The sequence below is a fragment of the Macaca thibetana genome, chromosome 10 (genome assembly GCF_024542745.1).
Source record: "Macaca thibetana thibetana isolate TM-01 chromosome 10, ASM2454274v1, whole genome shotgun sequence".
In the NCBI taxonomy this organism is placed as follows: Eukaryota; Metazoa; Chordata; class Mammalia; order Primates; family Cercopithecidae; genus Macaca; species Macaca thibetana.
The window spans coordinates 69571835-69589556 of record NC_065587.1 but is presented as its reverse complement, the minus strand read 5'-3'; the positions used below and the strand labels follow the sequence as shown (position 1 = coordinate 69589556).

General features: G+C 50.7%; 1 protein-coding gene across 2 annotated transcripts in view; it reads left to right on the top strand.

Moving 5' to 3' along the window:
• RSPO4 (R-spondin 4) overlaps nt 1-16859 on the top strand; it is a 41517-nt gene extending 24658 nt beyond the window's left edge. Inside the window, exons 2-5 of one of the 2 annotated variants that reach the window (XM_050807318.1) lie at nt 9034-9222; nt 9856-9996; nt 12936-13121; nt 16633-16859. In XM_050807318.1, coding sequence (XP_050663275.1) covers nt 9034-9222; nt 9856-9996; nt 12936-13121; nt 16633-16742 — 626 coding nt within the window. In that variant the 3' untranslated portion in view covers nt 16743-16859. The remainder of the gene's footprint in view (nt 1-9033; nt 9223-9855; nt 9997-12935; nt 13122-16632) is intronic. The other variant, XM_050807320.1, reaches the window with a different exon arrangement.
• Nucleotides 16860-17722: the final 863 nt, after the last annotated feature.

Below are 17722 nucleotides of genomic sequence, written 5' to 3'. Positions count from 1 at the left end.
CAGGCCCTGCCTAGACCTACTCAATCAGCAACTCTAAGGTAAGGCCCAGCAGCCTGTGTTTTTAACAGGCCCTCTAGGTGAATCTGATGCATGTCCAAGTTTGAGAGCCCCTGCTCTACGTTGTGTTCTACTGTGAGTGAGGGAAGTGGGTGTTAAAAGGTAGCTCAAGGAAGAGAACGCAGGGCAGCTGACCTTTGCCCTCAGTAACTGGAATACAATAGAGAGGGGTAGGGTCTGCAGTAACCTGGGGAGCATGTGCCTTATTGATGTACCTCTAACCACTCGCTGCCCTGTGACAGCAGACCCAGTGTTGGCAGATGTTCTGACTTTTTCCAAGGAAGTTCAAATTCCCGCTTTTTAATGTGAAATCTCTTGATTTTTTTAAATGCTAGAAATCTATCCAAATTAGTCTTGTTTTTAAAAATGTATGGGGCTAGAGTTTCTGGCTTGGGTATTAAGGAAATTTCAATGAGAGTCTCACTGTGGGCTGCTGAGGACACGAGCTTGCATAGGAGAACGTGACATTTTCAGGGCCCCAGATGTCACCCTGCACTTTTTGACCCCCTCAGGGAAGTTCTGCAGAGTGAAGGCAGATGGAAGATATGATATGGCAGAGATGACCCTAAATTCACTCAAAACCCTGAAATGGAAAAAAAAAATACAGCAATCACTTGCACATGTTGAGCCATTGACTCCTGTTGAAACAAGGTGCTTAGGGCAGTTCTCAGGATATGGGTGACTCTGAGCTTAGGGACCCTTGTTTGAAGAACACAGGTTATTCCCTGTTCCCAAAAGAAAGAATAAGCCTGCCCTTCACCTAGGACCAAAGCTGCTGGCTAATATCTCTGCCCTGAGCACGTCACCATCCAGAGGGCAAAAGACCATGTCCCTGGAGCCTGCTGGCCTCCTTCCAGCCTCACCAACATCTCTGCCTTCTTTTTGCTCACCTGGGAAAGAGGAGAAGGGTCCAGATGTTGGTTGACAGTCCCACTATGTGTCACGATGGTGAGGGAACGGGGAGGGAACCTAGGTTTACAGAGGAGCACCTACTATGTGCCAGCACTTGCTGGTTTGCACATCCCTCATAACAAGTCACGTGGAGGTAGGAATTGCTGCCACAATTTTTCAGATGGGGAAACTGAGTCCCACAGAGAGGAGGGGACTTGTTCAATGAGTGATGGGGCCAGGATATCAATCTGGGAACCTGCATCATTACACATCTTTAGATTTTTAAGTCCCATGAGGGCAGAAAACACATCATTCTCAATATAATAATGGTATTATTTATGAGATGCCTGCTGCAGGTGGTCTGAGCTAACAGTTTTTCATGTACCATCTCCTTTAATCACAACAGCCCTGCAAAATAAGCATTATTATTCCCATTTACAGCTGGAAAAACTGAGGCTTGTAGAGGTAAAGTACCTTGCCCAATGTCACACAGCTCCCCCAAAGCTCATAACCATTGAGTCCCAGCAATGGACCTGACCCAGAATAGGGGTTCAGTAATTGTTGAATGAATGAGTGAATGAATGAATGGATCACTGAACCATGGGTTAATGCATGCATTCAGAGTTGTCATAAGCCTTTATCACTTTGCAAACTGTCAAATCTGGTGTGTTTGATTCCACTGTCATTCTCCATAAAATGGACATCTAAGTCTGGACTTATCCCTCGGGTGCTTGGGGAAACATGGAGTGACTCAGATTTCATTCTAAGCCTCTCCAGCTGCTGGAGCAACACAGGGCCATGCTTTTGTGGCCTACTGGTGTTTTGACTGAGGGAGGATGGTCTTGATTATGGGAGACATTTGTTAATGGAAATTACATGGGGTGCCTGCCATCCACTGTGATGTCCCAAGAAAACTTGGGGAGGTTGCAATTAGAGCTTAAATGCTTTTAAAATGTGCATCTCGGCTGGGAGAGGACAGCGATGGAGGCCGAGATGTGTAGAAGGACCCAGGGGGTTTCAAAGTGTGCTCCCTGGAGCCTCAGTGTCCCCTGGAGCACCAGGGTGATCAGGTTGGGTAGGTGGTGCTCCAGGCTCCTCATTCGTGCCAAAGCAGAGCTGCTCCACCGTGATCTGTTTGCTGCCAAAGCAGAGCTGCTCTACCGTGATCTGTTTGCTATCTAGTGAGCTACATCCATTTTTATTGTAGTTTGACAGAAGAAAACTAGCTCAAGTGAAAAAGTCACTTTATTTGGAGCTATGGGACCAGCCAAGCTTTGGGAAGGACTGGGAGGCAGTGAGAAACTTTTTCTGCCTTAAGGAGCCCATGAGGTTCTGGTTGCCGCTTCTCTCTCTGCATCTGATTTATTTGTCTCTCTCTACTTCTATATTAGTCGGGAATCATTTGGTTGCAAGTGACGGAAAACCTAACTCAATGTGACTTGAGAAAAGAAGAGAATTTATGGATCCCCAGGGTGGATCCACATGCACAGATGACTCTTTTTGGTCTTTGTCTGTGTCTCCTGGCTCTGCTTCTGCTGTGTGGTCTCCATTCTCCAGAAGCTCTTCCCTCATGTGGCACCCACCAGCTCTGATCTATATCCTCCTAGATCCAAAGATAGGAAAGGAAAACACACATCTCCACACACATCTGTTGACCTCAGCAAAAACCCCAAGACTAGCTCTCGTGGGGATGCACACCTGTGTCTGAACCTACAACCACTGTAGTCAAGGGGACCTGATGCTCTGATTGTCCAAGCCCAGGTTAAGTGCATCTGGGTGGAGATGGCAACACATGAACCTCAAAGCCAGACAGTGCAGAGGAGCGGGGCCTCTGTTAGCTAGTGCCCACCAAGGCTTGTCACACATATGCATCGGAACACGCTACCCTCCCACCTGCAGATAGCCTTAGGTCAAGGCCAGCCCAGACCATTGTCCATCAGCCAGGAGAGGGAAGGTCTAATTGGTCCATCCTGGAAAAGACAGCCATTGGCTAGGGTCAGAGTCATGCCCTACAAACATGATTACTGGGGCCAGTTCTCAGGGAAAGGAGACTGTGAACAGGGAAGACACTTCCAAAATTCCTGTTACATTTATTTTGGACTTGTTAAAGTGCACATTCCTGGCCCAAAGCAGACACTTTACAAGCCTCTCTGGAGATCGTTATGCACAGTCAAGTTTAAGAACCATCGTTTGGATCTTTCTAGAGCAACGCTGTACAGACTCTTGTCATCACTGATGATTCACAAAGTGAACATTCAAGTGCCTACACCCATGACTTTAGGGTAGGGGGTAGAGAGAGGCAATAGCACTGCTTTTCTAATGAGTTACAGAGACATGATGAAACACCAGACAGGCTATCAGAAGTCGAAAAGCAAGAGGTGCCATTACAACATAGAGGCACAAGAGGGCATCCTAGCCAACTGCCAGGGTCAAGGATGAGGCCGGAAAGAGCCACTACCCTTCAAAGACTGGGGTGTTGAAGGATGCTAAACACCATCCTGCGAGCCAACACTCTTTGAGGTCTGGGAGGGTCTTTGTTGGGTTCTTTGGCCTTCAGCATATACCCAAGCTTTTTGAGGTCAGGAGTTCGAGACCAGCCTGGCCAACGTGGTGAAACCCCGTCTCTACTAAAAATACAAAAAAAAAAAAATTAGCTGGGCTTGGTGGCGGGTGCCTGTAATTCCAGCTACTCAGGAGGCTGAGGCACAAGAATCGTTTGAACCTGGGAGACGGAGTTTGCAATGAGCTGAGATCGTACCACTACACTCCAGTCTGGGCAACCGAGTGAGATTCCAGCTCAAAAACAAACAAACAAACAACAACAACAAAAACAAATAGTACTGTAACTCTAACAGAGGACTGAGGCTTCTTTGCAGTTTGGCTGCCTGCCTTTGGGGAAAGCTCCACCCCTTCTGGCCTCAGTGTCCCCAGTTGAAACTGCAGGAGTCATGCTGAGTGACCTCTAAGCTCTTCTAAGAGCAGTAAGAGCTTTGCTTTGTCTCCATCTTGACCTGTTATCTCATCCTGCTTTGCTGTCACTTCTGTGGACTTCAATTCCTCCCACCAGGCTGTTTGTCCTATAGGGGTAGGGGCCACGTGTGGCTCACCCCCATGGCCCCAGGCTCTGCCTGACACAGGAGGCCCTGGACAGATGCTCTAAGAGGGCAGCGTGGGGCAGAGTGATGTGGGTCCACCCCTGCCGATTCTGTGTGACCCTGGACATGTCGTTTCACCTCCTTGATTCTTGGTTTTTCTCAGCTGCAAAATGGGCGGCAACACCATGTCAGGGTGTGAGTCTCTGTCCACAGATTCATTTTGCAGGAAATGCTACTTTGTTTTTCTGTAATTTAACAAAATTTGTAATTTGAAGTCCTATTCTGTCAGGTGGTAGAGATCACCGCAAGTCAACTGAGGGTCCCCTTGCTCTTTGGTAGTGGGGTCGCATCTCAGGTCCAGTGGGCTTCCACAGTGCCGAGGCACAGAGCAGGGCACCTTGGTCTCCACTGATGTGACTCTGTGCTGACTTGCGTGGCAGAAGACCTGACATCATCAGTCAGTGTGCGTCAGAAAGGCCCAGTGACCTAAACAAATGGGCAATGCTTTCCTTCCTTCCCCAGGAAATAATCTCAGCGGTGGGCAGTCCTGGGTTAATACAGCCACACCAAGCTATCTTTCTGTAAGATCCCTCTGCCTCCTGGATCTGCCATGGCTCCACTCTCAAGCCTGCAGTCCTGCAGGTGGAAGGGAAAATGGGAGGAGAACAGTGCCAGCATTTCCCAAGGGGCTACACAGGGCATGCCCGCTCACATCCCATTGGTCAGAGCATAGGCACATGACCACATATAGCTGCAAAGGGCCTGGGAAATGTAGTCTTAGAGGACGTAAACTCTGCTTAATATCAGGGTTCTGGCCAGGCGCTGTGGCTCAGGCCTGTAATCCCAGCACTTTGGGAGCCTCAGACAGGAGGATTGCTTGAGCCCGGGAGTTTGAGACCAACCTGGGAAACATGGCGAAACCATTTCTCTACCAAAAAAATACGCAAATTAGCCGGGCATGGTAATGCACACCTGTAGTCCTAGCTACTAGGGAGACTGAGGAGGGAGGATTGCTTGAGCCCGGGAAGTCCAGGCTTCAGTGAACCAAGGTCGCGCTACTGCACTCCAGCTTGGGGAACAGAGCAAGACCTTGCCTCAAAAAATAAAATAAAAATCAGGGTTCCACTACTGAGGACGAGGGGAGAGTGGACGAGGGGATGACTAACAAAGTGTGCAGAGGCACGAGTCTCCAATGCTCTTGGAACCCAAGTCCCCTGTCTTCAGAATTTGTCACCTTCCTCTGCTCAAGACCTCAGCTTGAAGATGGTACAGGGCTTGGGAGGGGAGCTAGTGGAGAAGGAGAAGAAAGAATGTAGACCTCCTCCTGCCCCAGGACACAGTAGAGGCTAAATTCTTTTGTTCTTTATGCATTTTTAGGGTGAACTATTTCAAACCTAAAGTCAAGAATTTAAAATAATACAATAAACATTTGTGTGCCACGATCCTGAATTCAGTGTTGGTTAGTCTCATGTCTTCTGCTCTGAATACATATTTACAAGTAACAAATGCTACAAAATATTGCTTTGCAGGTCCTTGAACTTTATATAAATGGCTCTTACTATATGATTCACCGCGCACCTTGCTTTTTTCCTCTCAGCCCCATCTTTGAGCTGTGTCCACAATGATAACTGTAGCTACCTCAGTCATTTATCATGGCTGGACTGTGTATGTGGTATCTGGCAGTGGTGTATGAATATACCACAATGTATTTATTCCTTTGGCAGAGCGTTAGCTTTTTGCAGTTGTTTGCTATTAAATAATGCTGCAATAAATATCTTTGTCTCTTTCTACACATATACAAGGGTTTCTCTAGTTCAGTGGTTCTGAGAGCGTGATCCCTGGACCAGCAGCATCAATATCACCTGGGAACCTGTTAGAAATACAAATTCTCAGACCTACTGAATCAGACGTACCAGTGGTGGAACGCAGTGACCTATACTCCAACAAGCTCTCTAGGAGCTGCTGTTGTGCACCAGAGTTTGAGAACTGCTGCTCTAGGGTATACACCAGAAGCTAGTTTGCTACATTTAGAAAAGAGACATTAGGCCAGGCGTCGTGTCTCACATCTATAATCCCAACACTTTGGGACCCTGAGGCAGGAAGATCACTTGGGGCCAGATTTCAAGAACAACCTGGGAAACAGAGAGAGATCATCTGTACAAAAAATTTTTTTAATTATCTGGGTGTGGTGGCACATGCCTGTAGTCCCAGCTACTTAGGAGGCTGAGGCAGGAAGATTGCTTGAGTCCGGGAGTTTGAGGCTGCAGTGAGCTAGGATCATGCCACTGCACTGGAGCCTGGGTGACACAGCGAGATCCTGTCAAAAAAAAAAAAAAATTTAACACAAAAAAGAAAAGAGACATCTTCAGATTTATTAGGTACTGCTAGATTTTTCCACAAAGTTGACACTCTTATCTAAGGTGAAAAGGTGAAGGTTTCCTCTCATTCTTGCCAGCTCTTGGTAGTATCAGAATCTGAATCTTTTGCTGAGTAAGAAGTCTGGACTCTGCTAAATTCTCAGTGGATGTTCTTATCTCACTGACTCTGGGAAACCCCCTTACAACATCACACTTGCTCTCTGCCCTCAGGTGCCTGCCAGGTATGCAGCTCCAGAACACAAAAATCTTTATTCTGCTTTCCTGTTGCAGTTTCTCATCCCAGGGCAAGAAAATTGAGGGCATTGCCAACTTTGGCTGGGAACAGGATCCCAGGGTACACGTTAGTACCCTGGATCAGTCAGGCTCCTGAGTTATAAGCCACAGAAATAGGGTTATCAGCAGGATGTGGGGCCTCCCCGAATCCAAGGAACGGAAGATGAGGTTTGGGGACGTAGCAGTACTCATCCGAGAGCTGGAGCAGGAAGGAAGGAACAGAGGGACTGAGGGATGGAAGGGTGAGAGAAAGGCCTCAGCCAGGGCTAGGCAGAGAGCCTGCTCTGCCTCCACCATGAACCCCATTTCTGTGTGACCCTCACTCTTGAGTCCCACTCCCAGGACTGGAGTCACCAGAATGTGTATCTGGCCAGACTTTCGCTAGCTCTTACCTGCTGCCAACTTAAAGAAGGGCCAGACCTCTTTTGGTTTCTGTTCCGGGGGAAGGTGCCAGGATGTGCTCCCCATCAGGACCTCGCACAATGGGGAATTCCTCTAAAAGGGAGATGGGGCACCAGTAGGAAGAGGGGAGCATCTGGGAGCTGGAGAGCTAAGAATGTTTCCTGCTGGGTGGTCTTGGGGCTCAGATGAATCAAGGCGCTAACCGGATTATGAACCAGTCTGACCCTAATGACATATAAACATGAAACCATTTACTGTTTCCCCAATTGCCACCTCTCAAAAGCTGCACTATCCTTTCCTGTCACTTAATGACACCTGGTCATTTTCTGACTCTCCCCCACCTCCTACTCCCAGTGGTCTCCCCTGATGCCTCATACTGCTGGGGCACGTCCCAGCAACCAGCCCTCTTGTGCCAGGCAGCAGGAATACCACCTAAGCCCGGCTACTCCCAAGGTGCCCCTAACCACTGAGAAACCCCTCACGCGTGCTGGGAAGGATGTGCAGCCTCTTCTACCACACTCTCCCCCTCAGCTCTGCCCTTCTGTCTCCCGGTCTCCTTTGTCTGCTCAAAGAGGAATGGGAAGGGGGCAGATTCACAGGACTATGGACATGAGTTTATGTCCAAGCAAGACACGAGATGCTGGCACCTTCTCGCTAGCACCTCTTGTCTTTGTAAGTTTCTCTGGCATCTCCTCACTTCGTTGGGAGGGTTGGGAACAGAGGAAAAGTCACAGCACCACAACTCACTTCTTTTTATTTTCTTCTTTTTTGGAAACATGGCTTCATTCTGTCTCTCAGACTCGAGTACAGTTGCACAAACACAGCTCACTGCGGCCTTCCCAGCTCAAGTGATCCTCCTACCTTAGCCTCCCAAGTAGCTAGGACTACAGGTGTGTGCCACCATACCTGGCTAATTTTTGTATTTTTCTTGTAGAGACAGGGTCTCGCCATATTGCCCAGGCTGGTCTCAAACTCCTGGACTCAAGCAATCCTCCCACCTTGGCCTCCCAAAGTGCTGGGGTTACAAGCATGAGCCACTGTGCCTGGCCAGGCTGTCAATTCCTAACTCCCATGAGTTCCTCCCTGCAAGTGTTCAGCTTAATCAGCGTCCTGGGGTGATGGTCAGGGTAACAGAGACTCCTTATGAGCCTGGGAAAGCTCACTTAAGATTCTAGAGCACTTTCCACCTCTTTTTCCCCAGCTTTGACTCCTGAGTACCAATTCTGGGGCAACAAAAATTTTTCTCCTTAAATACATTTATCCCATTGCTATTCCTGATGATGGTGGGAGCCCTTGCTGATGGTGACAGTGAGAAATGGAGTATTGTTGAGTATTGTTCAGGAATCCAGCAAGAGGGTGAGGGTCTCACCCCACCCCGCTCATGCATGTGCACCCACACACACTCACACTTTACTTTGGTAAAGATTAAGTTTGCTTGTGAGTAATGGAAAACTCCAAATAACAGTGATTTAAGCAAGATAGATGTTGATTTCTCTCTCATGTAACAGTCTACACAGGCCGGCTAGGGCTAGTACAGCAGTTCTGCCTTCCTCAGGGACCCAGGTGTTTTTTATCTGATTTTTCCACCGCCTCACAGGACACAGTTTCCACCTCATGATCTAAAATGGCTGCTTGTGCTCCAGTCATTGTTCACATTCCACCCAACAGAAAGGATGAGGGGATGACAAGGGGCACACCCCTGCCCTTTAAGGCAGCTTTCTTGAAGTGGCACATGCTACTTTACCTTACATCTGATGGGCCAGATTTTTGTCACATGACCATATTTAGTTGTAAGGGAAGCTGGGAAATGTAGTCTTTTGTTTGGGTGGCCGTGTGCCCAGTTGCTATCCCAATGAGACCATCTCAGCTGTTCATATATATGGTTTGACCATCTCTCTCTCCCTTTCTCCCTCCTTCTGTCCTGGTCTGGCGGGCAGTGGGCACTGGCCTGGGGGGCAACTGCACGGGCTGTATCATCTGCTCAGAGGAGAATGGCTGTTCCACCTGCCAGCAGAGGCTCTTCCTGTTCATCCGCCGAGAAGGCATCCGCCAGTACGGCAAGTGTCTGCACGACTGTCCCCCTGGCTACTTCGGCATCCGCGGCCAGGAAGTCAACAGGTGCAAAAGTACGTGGCTTCTCCCTTGTTCTATGCTAGTGCTGGGCTCCTAGACACGACGGGCTTAGATCCCGCCCTCTCATCTCAACACAGACAGCAGGGAAGTAGATGCATGTTTAAGCCCAGACGCTGAGATACGTGCCTGCGTCCAGGCTGGCTCTGCAGCCTAAGGCAGGTCTGTCCCCTCTCAGCCTTAATTAGCACTAATAGAGCAGGGAACTTTCACTTCTACCCTAGTTTGTAGTGTGGCCTTAGTCATGTAACTCACCTTCTCTGGTCCTAGCCCAAATAGGAAAAGGAGTCCTAATTCCAGGCTCTAATTTTTGCTGTAACTTTGGGCAAATCATCACTATTTCTGATGTGAAAAAGAAGCAGGGAGTCCTCACTCCAGCCCTGATTTACCGGTGACTTCAAGCAAGTCACTCACTCTCTCTGAGCCTCCCCTCAAATGAGAAAGGGAGTTCTCTTCACATACAGCCCAGTTTGACCTTGGCCAAGTCTGGGCTTCAAAGGAGATACTGAGTCCTGACACAAATGCTACCAAGCCTGGTACTACCCAGAGGCCCTCCCACCTCGGGCAGACCCAGTGGGCCCCATCCTTAGCAATCTCCCTCACCCAGGGTATCCCTGGCTCTGTTACAGAATGTGGGGCCACTTGTGAGAGCTGCTTCAGCCAGGACTTCTGCATCCGGTGCAAGAGGCGATTTTACTTGTACAAGGGGAAGTGTTTGCCCACCTGCCCGCCAGGCACTTTGGCCCACCAGAACACACGGGAGTGCCAGGGTGAGTGACCTCCCCGCCCTGACCCTGCCCCCCACCTCCCTGGAGTGGGGGCTTGGTGAGAGGTGTTGGGGGCCTGGAAGAAATCCCAGTAGAATGCCATATGGTTAGGGGAGGCCGAGCACCACCGTGTCAGGTACACCAGATACCTACACATAGTAACTGTGTTACACTAGAGCCAATGTAACCACCATTACTATGATTACTACTGCAGCCAACACTGGCATCGTTGTTAATGCCAAGGAAATCAGCAGAGTGCAGAAGAAGAGCACTGATTTTTGTTTGTTTCTTTGTTTGTTTGTTTTGTTTGAGATAGGGTCTTGCTCTGTCGCCCAGCTGGAGTGCAGTGGCATGATCATAGCTCACTGCAGCCCCAAACTCCTAGGCTCAGGGAATCCTCCTGCCTCAGCCTCCCGAGTAACTGGGACCACAGGCATGTACCACAACAGCTGGCAATGCGTTTATGTTTTTGCAAAGACAGGCTCTTGCTATGTTGCCCAGGCTGCCCCTGGGACTTAAGCAGTCTTCCCACCTCAGTCTCCCAAAGCACTGGGAGTACAGGTATGAGCCACCACACTGGCTGAGCACTGATTTTAGAAAAGGACGGGCCTGGGGTCCAATCCTAGCTCTAAACCTTACCCTTTAGTGATCTTAAGCAAACCACCTCAGCTCTCTGTCCTTCAGTTTCTCCAAACGTTAAAAAAAAAAAAAAAAAAAAAAAAAAATAGAACATAGAGCCTACCTCGTGGGGAGGAATTGTTATGAGGATTAAGTGAATTAGTACAATTTAAAGTGCTCAGTACAGCAGCCAGCACACAGTAGGTGCTCAGTACATGTCAGTATCAGTGTTATTACTGCTCTGATTATTTCCTGACAGCTCATTGTCATACTCCTGCCTGTGAGCCCTCTTCTGTCCCTGGACTAGGCTGCTCCTTGGCATTCTCATCTAAACTGTGCATCTCTGCCCACGCATTCCCTCCGGGCTCACATTCATGGTCATTCCAGCTGCTGATGGCCCCTGACTCCGTGTCTCCAGCCTCCCTGAGCAGCAGACCCTTACCTCCACTGCCCCCTGGGTTCCTTCTTTCCACTCCCACCGCCACCGTCCACCGCCTAACGCTTCCTCTGGGTTTCCTCTGGGTTTCAATAACCAGCTCCCTGATCCCTGGGTGGCCATGCCTGAGATGCAGACATCACTGTTGACTCTTCTCTCTCCCTCACTCTCTATTCAGTCCAGTCTGTTCATGTATTCACTCCGAAAATATCTACTGGAGCATCTGCTATGGCCAGGCACTTTCCTAGGTGCTGGAGACATGTTAGAGAACAAAACAAAGCCTCTGCACTCATGGACTTGGCATTTCAGTGGAGAGACAGAAACGACACCCAAGAACAAATGCATAATATTTCGGGTGGCAGGAGGAACTTTGGGGGGAAAAAGAAGCAGCACAAAGCTCCCAAACCCACACCATCCAGCTCATCCCTTTCTCCCCACCCCAGCCCCACCCATTTGTTTCTCCCCTCTGTGCCCTGCTCTTCCCGCCTTCTCACCACCCCCTGCCTATTGCCAGGATTCTGGCCACAGCTCCTGCCCGTCTCCTGCCTCAGCTCTCAGTCCCTCCAACCCACTCTCCACTCAACAGCAGAGGGAGTATTTCAAAATGACAGTCTGCTCAATTTCTTTTCCTCCCAGGACCCTTCAGTGGCTCCCACTGCCCTCGGGCGGAGTTCACCCAGGACCTGGGCAATCTGTCCCATCTGCCAGTCTTTCCACCCCCAACATTTTTTTCCTCCTCCATTTGAGCTCATTCTCCGGCCTGCCCAGTTCCGGGCCAAATCATCTTGGGGACTGTGGTGGGGTTATGCCTTCACCCAGAGCACCTCCTGTCCCTCCCTGAGCCTGACTAGGCTCCCCTTCCCTGCCATCCCACCCCCACTTCAAGACCCAGTCCAGGAGTTTCCTCCCCTACAACCCAACCCATGCCGCCTCTGGGGTCCCACAGTGCCTGCGCTTCCCTCATCACGGCGGTGTCCAGATGGTGAATTCCAGGAGGCCTGCAGACCCTGGTCTGTCTTGTCTGCTGCTGCTCCCTCAGCACCCAGAATAGCGCCTAGCACACACTGGGTGCTCAGTCTTTACTTGTCAAACGTGTGCATCTAACAAGGTCTGGGCCCCACTGCGTCTTCAACTTGCTGTGTCTGCTGTGTGAGCCTCTTGCTGCATTCCCTTAGCAAATCCCTGCTCTAGGCCTCAGTGTCCAGATCTACAAAAATAGGAGTATTCACAGCTACTCGTATTCTGTGCCTACTTCTCATGGACTTTTAAAATAATCAAAGTATACACACACACACACGTGTGTGTGTGTGTGTGTGTGTGTGTATTTTAATTACCCCCTATGAAGAACTTTTATGTCCATGGCCTCCTTTTTTCTCCTTCCAAAGTTGATTAAAGACACATGATCAAGTTTAAAACCTGTGTCTGGGTCCTGAGGACTTCCCAGGTGACCTTCCAGCCTCCTCTCCTGCCCCCACTTCCTGAGACTTCACTGCCAACTCATGCTGCCCCATCTCCCAAACATGGTGGGCCGGGCTCCCACGGCTTTACATATTTGCCTGGAATGGGCTTCCTTCTTCTCACCTGATGAGCTTCCCTCTCTTCCTTTCACTCATACATCATCTCCTCCAGGAAGCCTTCCCCTTTAAAGCTAAGCAGTTGGCCACTCTGTCTTCAGGCCCATATTAGTCTGTGCATGCATTAGCTTAGCTCTCATTCCAGGCTCTTATAAATAACTTTTAAATGTCCCCCCTCTGCTCCTAGCAGGTGGAAGTGGTGTCTTCAGTCTTCAGAGAGCTGAACCCCTCAAACCCTGCCCTTATTCTGTGCCTACTGAAGGACCCTCACTGCCGGCTGACCCTGTCTGTCTGTCTCTCCTTTCACTCCACAGGGCAGTGTGAACCGGGTCCCTGGGGCAGCTGGAGCCCCTGCGCGTACAACGGAAAGACCTGCGGCTCGGCTTGGGGCCTGGAGACCCGGGTACGAGAGGCTGGCCGGGCTGGGCATGAGGAGACAACCACCTGCCAGGTGCTTTCTGAGTCAAGGAAATGTCCCATCCAGAGGCCCTGCCCAGGAGGTGAGCCCCAGGACAGGCACATGAGGCTGTGGTGGGAAAGGCCCACAGGGACAGAGTGGACTCAGGACACTGCCCCACAAATAGTACCTATGAGACTGCCTGAAAGGCCACCATTAGCCATGCCATCATGCAGAGTACACATCGTCTTCCCTGGTGTCCTTTCAAAGGAGGACCTTCCTTGCTGGGTTCAGTCCCAAATACATTAGGGAAATTGAGCTGGCCAGGAGTTCCCAACCCTCTCAAACTGAACACCCCCCTTTTAATAAGAAGGATTTGGGAATACCTTCTATACCATTCTTAATGAAGTTCATGGAGAATGTAGCCTACTTACAAAGTTAAATTTTTTTTATTGGTATAGTGCCCTAACTGTAATACAGAGGAGAAAGAAAAGAAATTTCATGAAAGCGCTTGGCCCAACATACCAGCAGACACTTAGGGAAGCACAATCCCAGCGAAGACTGCAGCCGTGGTCAGCGCCCCAAATGCGTGGCCGCATTGCCATCAGAGATGCGATTTCCCAAAAGTGACCAACCGTTAGTAAGGTCCAACCAAATTGATCTCTGATTGACACCACACTCGCAGTGCCCTAGAGTCTTCAGTGAATGCAAGTGTTCGAAATCACTTGGCAGTCATGAGTAAAACAGAATTCAGCTCCCAGCAAGCAGACTTTTCAGCTACATGAGGGTGGGGCACGGTGTGAGAGAACTGGATGGAATGGGGGACAACTCGTCTTTGCGGGGGACTGTCCCACACTGCATCCCGATTGCTGTCCACTGAATGCCACAGGAACCCCCTTCACTGTGGCATCCAAGACCACTACACGTATTTCCAAAATGTCTGGGAGCTATTAAGGACCACTGATTTACATAGAAGAGAAGCCACAGGGTGTGTTTGGTAAGATGTGAATGGTGAGTAGTAATTACGCGGAATTGGCAGTGTTGACTGGGCACTGTGCCAAATTCTCTATAATTGTTAACTCATGTAATCTTCACAATGATGCTGTGCGGTAGGTGTTACTAACATTATCCCCATTTTACAGATGAGGGGACTGAGGCCCAGAGAGGTTGAGTCATTCACCTAAGGGTCACAAAGCCAGGGAGCTGTGGACCTAGAATTCAAACATAACTCGTCATGCAAACAGGAATCTAAAGTCATGATGAAGGATGAGGGACCTGGAGCCAGGCCACCCGGGGCACCCAGGTGGGATGTAGTGGAGCCAGGATTTGAACTCAGGGACACTCCTCTTTCAGAAGGACTTGTGCTGTTTGGGTTGGGAGTGCAGATAGCAGAGATGGGAGCCTTTGGGAGTCATACTGGGCAGGTGAGGACGGAGTGAGGTTGAGATGGAACCAGAGAACCAGAGCCAGGGAAGCACTCACACAGGAGGCAGACAGTTCTCCCGCACTCATTACCACATCGCACCTCTCATGGCTCCAAGAGCTGGGGGTGAATGGCTGTGGGGGGGTCATGAGGGGAAAACTCTTCCCCCAGATAATAATAATCGCAACAACAGCAAACATTCGTAAAGCACCTACTATGTGCTGGCTGTGCTCAGTACTGTAAGACGTGACTCTAATCCTTGCAACAACCCCACTGTAGCTCCCTGCATCATCCAGGTCTCGGCTGCAGCGGCTCCTCCTCAGAGAGGCGTCCCATGAGTCCCCCTCCCAGGAGTCATTTTCCATCGTATCACATGGTAACACTTGCACCCTTCTGAAATGAGCCTGCTCATTCTCGCGTTTGCTTTGTTCAGTGTTTGTTTTCCTCCCTAGAGTGTGATCTCCAGTGAGGGCAAGGGCTTTGTCTGCCTTATTCACAACTGTCTATCTAGTGCCTCTAACAGAGTCTGGCACATAGTCGGTGTCCAGTTAATACTTGTTGGATGAGTGGATGGATGGGTGGGTGGGAGGGTAGATGGCTGAGTGCACAGGTGGCTGAGTGGGTAGGTAGATGGGTGGATAGGAGGGTAGATGGGAGGGTAGATGGGTGGATGAGTAGGTAGGTGGATGATTAGGTGGGTGGGTAGGTAGGTCTGTAGGTGAACAGGTGGATGGATGGGTGATGGGTGGGTGCCTAGGTGGATGGATGGGTCATTGGGTATGGAGGTGGGTATGGAGGTAAGCAGATGAGTTAACAGGTGGACGGCAATTCAGTGGATGGCAATCAGGTAGGTGGGTAAATAAGTGGAGGGATGGGTGGGTGACTGTATGGGCACATGAGCAGCTGTCAGGCAGGCCTAGGGAAGGGGTAGGGACACAAAGCCACTGGCCCCCACACCCCCACATCAGAGCTGGCAGGGCCACTCAGGCAGCACCCACACCCCATCTCCAGATGCAGTCCTACCTGAGGCCTGCAGAGTCCGCTCCGCAGCGCAGAGTGGGATTTGGCTTCAGTGCTCCCCAAGGGCTCAGAGTGGGCATGGGGAGTCCCAAAAGTGGGCAGCCTGGCCTTAGCTCCTTGACTCTGCTCTGCAGAGGAAGGAGCCAGGACTGGAGCCACAGTCCTGACTCTTGGGGAGACAGGTACACAGTTGACACCTAAGGAATAAAACTGCCCTTCCCTTGCCACTAGGCTGGGAGGGTCTCTAGCGGCCTAGCTGCACACCTTCAGAAAGTGACTTGTGGAGCCTCAGGTTCATCGTGTTCAAATGGACACACAGCTCCTTGCGGGGAACTGAAGGGGGCCCAAGCAATGTAGAAGAATGTCCTGGGTGTGGAGACACTTTGTAAAGCAGAAACTTAGGGCTGACCTCGCTCCCAACCATGCTGTGGTCTTCTCACCTGTCAATAACAATGACAAGCAACTGCTCAGAAGAACTCCCCGGGCAGCAGGCACAGCCAGAATGGAGGTGGAAAGAATAAAGGAAATAAAGAAGAAAAAGAAAGGAAAGGTAGACTGGCACAGAAAAATGATAGAAGGGTGGAGATAAAGAGAGGACAATTGTAGAAGACGGGACTGGGTGCGGCTCAGACCCTGCCTGCCTCTCCCGGCTGTCGTGAGTTTCATATACATAAAGTGCTTGGGGCTGTGACCTGCATACGGTGAGCATTTGCTAAATGCTCAAGTATTGTTGCCACAATGTTATGGAGAAGTTGGTGCAGGGACACAGATGAAAGGTGCCCAGTGTCCAGCACAGAGCCTGCTTGGCTATGGAAGGAGTGTGCCGGGGAAAGCCATGGGACTCCCATGAGGCCACCCTATGTGCTGACTGGGGGGCCCCAGGTGAACCTGCAGGCCTGGCCAAGCCAGATCTCCAGCACAAAAGGGCCCTGAGCAAGTTAGTGGCCCTCAGCACTCCCTGAAGAACTAGAGAGAAAGGTTCAGTTTGGGGTAACTTAGCCCGCGGTCCAAACTCTCAACAGGAGGGACTGCAAGGTCAGTGCCTAAATGTTCTTCTGAGCCTCGTTGTTGAGGAGTGAGTGGGGCACCCTTGTCTTTGAGGACTGAGGAGGCTCCCAGGACCTAACTGGCCCTGCAGCCTTGGTCATCAGGCCCTGTGCTCTCGTTGCAGAGAGGAGCTCCGGCCAGAAGAAGGGCAGGAAGGACCGGCGCCCACGCAAGGACAGGAAGCTGGACCACAGGCTGGACGTGAGGCCGCGCCAGCCCGGCCTGCAGCCCTGACCACCGGCTCTCCCGGCTCTCTGGTCCTAGTCCTCGGCCCCTGCACACCTCCTCCTGCTCCTCCTCCTCTCCTCTTACCCTTCCTCCTCCGTCTCCTCCATTTGTCCTCTCTTTCTTTCCACCCTTCTATCATTTTTCTGTCAATCTACCTTCCCTTTCTTTTTCTTTTTTATTTACTTTATTTCTTCCACCTGCATTCTCCTCTCCTTTCTTCCTCCCTCCTTCCCTTCTTTCCTCTTCTTTCTCACTTATCTTTTATCTTTCTTTTTCTTCCTGTGTTTCTTCCTGTCCTTCACCACGTCCTTCTCTCTCTCCCTCCTCTTCTCTCCCTCTCACACACACTTTAAGAGGGACCATGAGCCTGTGCCCTCCCCTGCAGCTCTCTCTAACTACAACTTAAAGAAAGCAAACATCTTTTCCCAGGACTTTCCCTGACCCCATCTTTGCAGAGAAAGGGTTTCCAGAGGGCAAAGCTGGGGCACAGCAAGGGTGAGTCCTGAGGGCCTTGCTTCTGCTCTGGGGGAGGCTCCAGGACCCTGAGCTGTGAGCACCTGGTTCTCTGGACAGTCCCCGGAGGCCATTTCCACAGCCCTCAGCCACCAGCCACCCCAAGGAACTGGCTGGGCAAGGCTCCAGGGCTTCCAGAGGCCTGGCCTGGACACTTCCCCCAGCTGGCCATGGGGGCCATGACCTGGCCTCTGGCTGGGCTGCCAGCCCTGGGCCAGCCAGGTCATCCTCTGCACGCTGCCTGCCACCCTCATCAGCACTCCCCGACAGGCCGCCGTCTCATGGGTCCCATGCCCCTTTCTCCCAAGCTGGATCAGGTGAACTGTCACTGCTGGGGGATCCACCTGCCCAGCCCAGAAGAGGCCATTGAAATGGAAAGGAAAGCTGAGATTATCCAGCAGCTCCGTTCCCCACTTCAGCGCCTCCTGCCCATATGGGGAAACAAGCCTGAGAAGGAAGGGGCTTGCCCAGGG